The 9,326-nt window shown below is 33.8% G+C and overlaps 1 protein-coding gene across 1 annotated transcript; it reads right to left on the reverse strand.

Annotated features, from left to right (window-relative positions):
* Positions 1-3,269: 3,269 nt before the first annotated feature.
* On the reverse strand, positions 3,270-4,079 carry lrrc10 (leucine rich repeat containing 10). Its single transcript, XM_056451339.1, has one exon. The coding sequence runs from the start codon at positions 4,077-4,079 to the stop codon at positions 3,270-3,272; it is 810 nt and encodes a 269-aa protein (XP_056307314.1).
* Positions 4,080-9,326: the final 5,247 nt, after the last annotated feature.

Consider the following 9,326-nt stretch of genomic DNA (forward strand, 5'->3'; position numbering starts at 1 on the left):
TAATAATAATAATAATAATTATTATTATTTTTAGACTTATATTGTTTTTATTTATAATAATAATCATTCTCATCTTCATTATACATTATTATTAATATTACTACTATATTACTACTACTGCTAGTACTATAGCTAAAATGTAAGCATGTTTTATATTTTTTGTAAAAATGTCAGTGTTTATATTGTAGGACATTTATTATTTTCTTAATATTAACGTTAATTTTATTATTATTATTATTATTATTATTATTATTATTATTATTATTATTATTATTATTATTATTATTATATAAGTAATTAGATTTTTAATATTTATTATGTTATGTTTTTATTTTAATATAAATATCAGCACGGTTATGTTGTTTACATTATTATTCGTTAAATATATGTGCAGTTCTCAAGTATGTACAATTATTATAAATTCATTTGCATTGTTATTTCATGTTTACCTATTTTATATTAGCCTATATTTATCTGTTTTATTATATCATTATTTTAATAGCCTACCAGTTCATACTAATATATTACTCATTAAAGATTAAAACAAAAACAAAAACGAAAAAAAAAAAAGTATTCATAATAATAATAATAATAATAATAATAATAATAATAATACATTTTTTTAAAGGTACCTTTCTGGCAACTTAAGGACACTGCAGAGTAAAACGAGCAATAAAACAACAAGAGAAATAATATGTAAGTATCCACAGCAATAGTTCTGATACAATTAAGTATTAAAAGCTATCTTAAATAAGTAAACCTAAAACAATCATATATATTTTTAATTAATAATAAAATAATAATAATAATAATAATAATAATTATATATATATATATATATATATATATATATATATATATATATATATATATATAAAAAAAAAAAAAATTCTACTAATGTTTTGCTTCTTAGACTTTTACACGCCTGAAACTTGTCTATAGCGCTTGTTCACTGCTGCTCTTATAGTTGTGTAAATTGCTTCCTTGTCCTCATTTGTAAGTCGCTTTGGATAAAAGCGTCTGCTAAATGACTAAATGTAAATGTAAATATATATATATAGCTTAGCTTAAACAGAAAACATTAAGATATTTTACATTTCAGCATTTTCATTCTCATTATATTCACTTGAAACACTTAAGAGCATACATTTGTACAAGATTTTATTTCTTATTATTGTTCAATCTTTCATAATGTCTTCACAAATGTTCAACCTGTAAATTCAGTGAACACTATCCTGCTTTACTCCATGTTACAGAGCAGGAGCATTGCAGAGGATGATTAAAACCTATTAAGAGCCTTACATCAAAATGGAGACCCAAATCTGTTACAGGAAACCTGCATTATTTATGAACGGGGGCACATTGTTAGAATTGTACAATTTATCATTGACATGGCCAGCCTCACCGAATAGATTCACTAAATCAATGTGGGACAGATTAGAACATAAAGAAAGAAAGTTAAAAATAATATGACAATAAGAACAGCAAGAAAGGAAAGTAAACAATCAAACAAATAATGACATTTAACACACATATTTAATTTAATATGTCAATGTAAATTGTTTTGTTAATGAAATAAATATTTGTAAAATACAATATATGTGTGATGTATCGATTAACAATGTTCAAATTCTAATGTCTAATAAACAGTCAAAATTAAACAAGGCAAAATTATTTGCTATTTCCTAAGTGCTATGGTAAAGTTTAAAAAAACGACATATTTTAAACACATTTTAAAACATAATAGCTTTAATTAATAATTTTTTATAAGTAATTAGAAATTCTAATAAATTATAAGTTATTTATTTATCTTATTAGAATAGATTAAAGGCTTGGTTAACTAGGATATTAGATTAATTAGTCAAGACACTGGACAACAGTTTGTTCTGTAGAGAATCATAAAAAAAAAAAATAATTCTTAAAATTGACCCCCAATCTTTTTTTTATTAAAAGCTGCTTTTATTGCAGACAAACTAAAAGAAATAAGACTTTTTCTAGAATAAAAAAAAATTGATTAATGGAAAACGGTTCTTGCTCTGTTAAAAATCACTTGAGAATAATTTAAAAAAAGGATTAAAATTATGATAATTTTAATTCTTTTTCAAATAATTCCCAAGTGATCTGATTTGACTGTATACCAATTATTTATTGTAAATGTAATTAGTTATATTTATTGCTGAACAAACATTAATCATGATTAATTACATCCAAAAGTTTGTTTTGACATAATATATGTGAGTATACTGTGTATATTTAATAAATATATAGCACGATCGCCTTACAGCAGGAAGGTCACTGGTTAGAGCCTCGTCTGGGTCAGCTGGCATTTCTGTGTGGAGTTTGCATGTTCTCCCCGTGTCCGTGGGTGCTCTGTTTTCCCCCACAAGTCCAAAGACTTGTGCTATAGGTGAATTGCATAAGCTAAATTGGCCGTAGTGTATGTGAGTGTGTTCAGGAGTGTGTGGGTGTTTCCCAGTGTTAGGTTGCAGCTGGAAGGGCATCCGCTTCGTAAAGCATGTGCTAGATAAGTTTGCAGTCCATTCCGCAGTGGCACCCCCTGATTAATAAAGGGACTAAGCCAAAAAGAAAATGAATGAATGAATGAATGAATAATAATTGCTGAACAAAGATTAATTGCGATTAATTGTATCCAAATACTTTGTTTTGGAGCGGCACGGTGGCGCAGTGAATAGCGCCGTCACCTCACAACAAAAAGATTGCTGTCTTTGGATCGCAAAGACATGTGGTATAGGTGAATTGGGTAAGTTAAATTGTCCATGATGTATGTGTGTGAATGAGTGTGTATAGATGTTTCCCAGTGCGTTGCAGTTGGAAGGACATCCGCTGTGTAAAACGTATGCTGGATAAGTTGGTGGTTCATTCCGCTGTGGTGACCCCTGATTAATAAAGGGACTAAGCCGAAAAGAAAATTAAAGAATGAATGAAGTTGGTTCTGACATAATATGTGTGAATACTGTGTATATTTATTATGTTTATATGAATATAAAATAAATTACCAAAATACATAACAAAATACATCTTATTTCAAAACAAACGTAATTTGGATGTGATTAATCATGACTAATTTTTACTCAGCACTATTATTTACATTCAAATATTTTTCATTCGACTTCAAAAATCTATCAAATAGATTTTATACAAAACATACTACTTTTGTAAAAAAAAAAAGTCACATATTCACTCATTCACTTCCATCGTTCCCTGTTGTTTCCCTGCAAGCAAACGTTCCTCACTGTTCACTAATTTGCTCAATCATTTCCATTGTTCCCTGCAGCTTTCACGCTTACATTGGCAACCTTTCCATCACCTTCATCTTCCTCATCATCGTTGCAGTCGGCCCATCGGCCTACCCGTCTCACACCCTCGGCCACCACAGGAGCATTAATGCAAGGATTGTGGTCGTAGATGACGAGCTTTAAACCTCTTAAATGGGCGAGCGATGGAAACTGGCAAATACGATTACGGTCCACATCCATCACCTCCAAGTAATGCATCTCCAACAGGACGGAAGGGAAGTCGTTTAGCAAGTTTCCAGCTAGCCAGATGCTCCGCAGCTCTTCCAGTCGCCCGAGCTCGGCGGGTAAACTCCGTAGCTGATTGTAGCCCAAATGCAGCGTCTTGATGTTGGGAAGCTCACATATTACTTGAGGGAAACTGGTGAAGCAGTTGGTCTCCAGCCACAAGGTTTTCAACTCTGTGAGTTGCTGCAGTTCCTTCGGCAAACTGTACAGTCGGTTATTACCAAGGTAGAGGATGTTCAGCTGAACGAGGTTGCATATGACCAGAGGAAGCTCCTCAAAACAGTTGAAGTCCAACGCTAGAAGTTGGAGCTTCTGCAGGTTGCGCAGCTCTAATGGAAGGTTACTCAGGTGGTTGTCACTCAGGTAGAGTTTGACCAGTTCATCGAAGGCAGAAGCTCTGACTGGAAAGCGGCGTAATTGTCGACTGCTCAGGTCCAGGGTACGATCAAGAGGCATTTCCTTTAAGTCACCTACTAAGAAACGTTGACATCTCTCGGATGGCACAAAGGCTACGGCACCCCGTACAACATTTCCCATCTTCTTGGCTCACATTCATGGTCTCTGGAGAAAAAAATAAAGGTTTTTAAATATTCTTTCAAAAGTTCCGAAAGGAGTTTTTTTAAGCAATGGTGTGCGCCAAGGATTCTGTCCTACTTTTGTATGCCTAAACTAAGTCAAAGTCTTGATGTTCCTTGATCAATATTACATCAACTTGACATCTAAAATTGGCATTAAAAAAACACGTCGGGGTAGCATGGTGGTGCAGTGGGTAGCACAATCGCCTCACAGCAAGAAGGTCGCTGGTTCGAGCCCCAGCTGGGTCAGTTGGCATTCCTGTGTGGAGTTTGCATGTTCTCCCTGTGTTTGCGTGGGTTTCCTCCAGGTGCTCTGTTTTCCCCCACAAGTCCAAAAACACGTGGTATATGTAAATTAGATAGGCTAAATTGTCTGTAGTGTATGTGTGTGAATGAGTGTGTATGGATGTTTCCCATTGATGGGTTGTAGCTGGAAGGGCATCCGCTGCGTAAAACATAAGTTGGTGGTTCATTCCACTGTGGCGACCCCAGATTAATAAAGGGACTAAGCCGAAAAGAAAATGAATGAATGAAAAACACGTCAAAAATTTATAACAGAACTGCCCTATATTAAATGTCAATTTGATATCATTTTGACATCAAGGTAATTTACATGCATGGCAGGTAAAGGGAAATTTGGAATTGAAGTTTTCAGATGAATCCAGCTTTTATTATATTATAATATTTTTATGTCATTGTTTTAGTCAAAATGTCATTAATTTCTAAATGTCCTATGGATGTCAAGAGTTTGTTGTGTTATTTTTGTGTCATTTTGACATCAAGGTGCTTTTCTTGGATACTTGGCTGACTAGAAATTTACAGACAAGTCTGTTGAGGGAAGTTGGTGCTAACCTCTGCAGGACATCAGCCCTGCAGGAGTGAGTGGACACCACTATGCTGAAAGATCTTTGAAATAAACCAAACAGAGTCCTTCTGTGGCATAATAATTTTCCTCTATAAAAACCTTTTGTGAATAGAAAAGGTTAATAGATGTTGAAGGTACTTCATTAATCTATTAATGCCAATAATCATTGTTGTTGTTGTTGTTTTTAATTAAATAATTAAAGTCTGTGTCAACCGGAAGTTTTATTTTAATATGTTAATGTTTTTCCAGCTGAAACAGAATATCAAGGGGGTGGGGCCTTCTTTTCAAAAAGACTGCTGTGTTTAAGAATATCATGACTGAATCCATCAAACTGACATCATCAGAGAAGGACCACCACTCCAAACACAGAAGCAAATGAATAGACTTTGAAAGAAGATTACCAAAACAAACTTTGTAATCTTGTTTTTAATCATATAAAAATGTGTGCTAGTAAAATTTTAATTTAGCATTTTGATTTCACACAGACTTTAACCTTTTAACCATTTTTAACGATTCTCTTGGTCTGAAGAACATTTTAACCCAACATTTAACCATAAAGAAGGATTTTTTTTTTGCAATGGAAAGGTTCTTGCATGTAATCCCATTGTTATTTGTCAAGTGTGGCTCCATCGTGTGAATGTTTAAGGTTGTGCATGTAACCATCAATGCCAATAAATAACATTTTGACTGAACTAAAAATATATTCCTTAGTCTGAAGAACATAAAATGTTGAATAAATGAAAATAAATTTTTATCTATAAAAGTACATTTGCGCAATGAAAAGTCTAAAATCTATAATGTTCTTCTAAAATTAGTGTTCTTCTCAGCCTCCTATGTTTATGTTGGGTAATTTTACTTTAAAGGCAATGAAAAGAATCCATGTTTTGCCATAAAAGTGAAACCACTGAACCTAAGCACAGGAGCTTGAGAAAAATGCTTGTTTTCTAAAGAACTTTCAGACGGCACTAAGAGGATTTTGCATTTGAACTCAAAAAAAATCCAAAACAAACATTTCTTGTTCCTTAAACAACGTTAAAAGAACATTTCTTAAAATAACCTTTTTTGAAAAGCATTTAAAAAATCTAAATGCATTTGTTTCCACTATAAAAAAACACCTCTGCACAATGGAAATTTCCTTGGATGTTGAAGGTTCTTAATGATATCAATGCCCAGATGAAGTGAAAATGACAAAATATTAAATATGTCTTCCTTCTTACCAGGTAGCCAAATTGTAGGTCTTCATTACTTCAAGCATTTTCATCCCAAAGAATAATTGGTGGCTGTGTGGTGTTTGATGCTCCTGTGTTCTGCTGACACCTCTGCCCTGCCAGTCGCTGAGAGCCCCACAGATGACATCCAGCTTGCTCCTCCCCATCCCGCTAAATGATTTCTTCCAGCACTGGAAGGTGGAGCTGACCGGGAGCTGTGATAAACCTAAAGGTGTTGTGTGGAAAGGAATTTGAGGGTCATCTAAGACCTTCTATTTAAGCTCTTATCTCAGTCACGACCCTGTACATAACTGAGAGCACTTGAATGCACCTCCCCAAAGATAAGACTCACTTGGTTACGGTGAACCAGCAGTGGCTGTCAAGTGTTGGGTCTGGAAAGCTAAAGAGTAAGAATGAAAAATATGTTTGTCCAATCATCGGATGAAAAATATAATTGTACATATTTAAATAGGTTTAAAAATCTGCTATATTTATATATGTATAGTATCAAATATAGTGTATTGTTTAAACATGTCTTCATACAGCTGCACGGTGGCGCAGCACAGCAAGAAGGTCGTTGGTTCGAGGCTCGGCTGGGTCAGTTGGCGTTCCTGTGTGGAGTGTGCATGTTCTCCCTGTGTTGGCGTGGGTTTCTTCCGGGTGCACAAGTCCAAAGACATGTGGTATCGGTGAATTGGATAGGCTAAAATGTCCGTAGTGTATGTGTGTGAATGAGTGTGTATGGATGTTTCTCAGTGATGGGTTGAAGCAGGATGGGCATCCACTGCGTAAAACATATGCTGGATAAGTTGTCAGTTCATTCTGCTGTGGCGACCCCAGAATAATAAAAGGACTAAGCCAAAAAGAAAATGAAAATATTCTTTTTTTTTTCTTTTTTTATAACAGATCTTCATCTAACACATTTGAAGTAAAAACTGTATTATTGTTATTATTTATTGTTGTTTTTTATTCATATATTATTATTATTATTATTAATAATACTAATAAATTGCATTCACATAAAACATATGACCATTTTAATAACACATATTGACATAAAAGTCAGTATGTGGTCAATGTGAAAAAAAGTATTAAAAAATCTATTATTTATCTTTTTTTTTTGATAATTGCTATAACAGACTACCAAACTACCCAGCAGGCACAGGACATCAACATGACGTTAGATTGACATCTAACCCCAACATTGTGGGGACGTTGCATTTTGTTTGGAAATGAAAATCGGGATGATATTAGAACCCAACGTCAGACCAATGTCAGAGTCCAACGTCCAACCTAAAGTCAACTAAATATCAATGTCTAATGATGTTAAAGCTTTATATCAGACGTTGGATTTTGGTTGCTATACCTGATGAATTAATGTCAGTATTTAATGTCAATTTGATGTTGGTTTAAGATGTTGGCTCAATGTTGGATTTTTTGTTCACTTTCCAACACAACCTAAAATCAACCAAATATTAAAGTAATTTGACGTTGTTATTGGACGTCAAAATAACATTGTCCTTTGACACTGGCTAGACATTGAATTTTGGTCACCTGACGTCACAACCTAAATCTAACCTAATGTTAACGTCTTTTGACGTAGTGTGCCCCCTGGGTACCTAATAAATCTTTCTTTTCAATATTATCATTGTATGTGGTTAACTTAAAAATGAAGTATGCAAAATTGTTGCAAACTATTTATATGTGCTGAATTTAATCAAGCAAAAAAACTTAGTAATGTTCAACTTAAGTTGTTTGTTTTTTCACAAATTCAACTGGATTGAACATAAAACAATTAAGGCATCCCCACAAATTGGGTACTATTGGGTTGTTTCATCTCATTTTAAATAAGTAGTTTGGACAAGCAGCAGAAGTAATTTTTGAGTGAATTATGTTTGCTGTTTGTTAATGAGCTTTTTAGGGGGACAACTTAATAGTTGTATGTTCATGTTTATTTCTATAGTGCTTTTACAATATAGATTGTGTCAAAGCAGCTTAACATAGAAGTTCTACATTGAAACTATGTGGGTCCAGTTTCAGAGTTGAAGTTAATTTTAGTTCAGTTCAGTGATTATGGATACCTTGGCACTAATTTATAATGAGCTGAAACAACACGAGTTTATTAGGGGGACAACTAAGTAGTTTTATGTTCAATCCACTTAAATTTGTAAAAACTAATAAGCTAAGTTAGTTCCTTTATGCTGTCTCAACATAAATCAAATGTGTGGAGCCCAACATTTTTTACAGTGCATAAATACATAAACAAAACCAAACATAAATGCATACTATTTTAAATACAGAAAAGAAAATCATTATAGAGGTAATGTTGTTATTAACATTCAATTTAAATATCCAGACAAAATAAAAAAAACATGCTTTTATGATAACCCAAAACTACTTTATGAACATTCTGAGGCCTACTTTATATAAAATTTAGCTCTCTATCAAAATCAAATATTGCTTTCTTATCCTTAAGCAGTAAATCACTTGGATGAGTAAATGCAACACTGGATAATGTTGCACTCACAAGTCATCCTTCACATAATTCATGTCTGAGCTATTTAGTGGACTATCAGAGGCCTCTAGTGATTCAGACTATTGAGAACCCTTGAGTGCTGCCCTAAAGGCCTGAGTACCACTTCACAATGTACAAAACAGACTGAATGTGATAAATGGGATCAAGTCAGTTAAACGATCATGACTAAATATGATGAACTTTGAAACCTCCAAAGGTTATTAAATCGTTTATTTTATGGGCTCTTCAAGTGGTTGACAAGTAAGTACAAGATTATTCATTCATTCATTTTATTTTCAGCATAGTCCCTTTATTAATTAGGGGTTGCCACAGCGGAATGAACCGCCAACTTTTCCAGCATATGATTTACGCAAGTGATGCCCTTCCAGCCACAACCCAGTACTGGGAAACACCCATACACTCTTCCATTCACACACATACACTACGGCCAATTTAGCTTATTCAATTCACCTTTACTGCATATATTTGAACTGTGGGGGGAACAGGAGCACACGAATAAAACCCACGCAAACATACACACAGAAATGCTGATTGACCCAGCCGGGGCTCGAACCAGCGACCCTCTTGCTGTGAGGCGATTGTGCTACCCACTTCGTCACC

This window comes from Danio aesculapii, chromosome 25, assembly GCF_903798145.1.
Source record: "Danio aesculapii chromosome 25, fDanAes4.1, whole genome shotgun sequence".
Taxonomy (NCBI): domain Eukaryota; kingdom Metazoa; phylum Chordata; class Actinopteri; order Cypriniformes; family Danionidae; genus Danio; species Danio aesculapii.

Bases quoted from the DNA above. Each gene is read 5' to 3' on its own strand.
- lrrc10 (XM_056451339.1), bottom strand. From the start codon at position 4,079: ATGGGAAATGTTGTACGGGGTGCCGTAGCCTTTGTGCCATCCGAGAGA.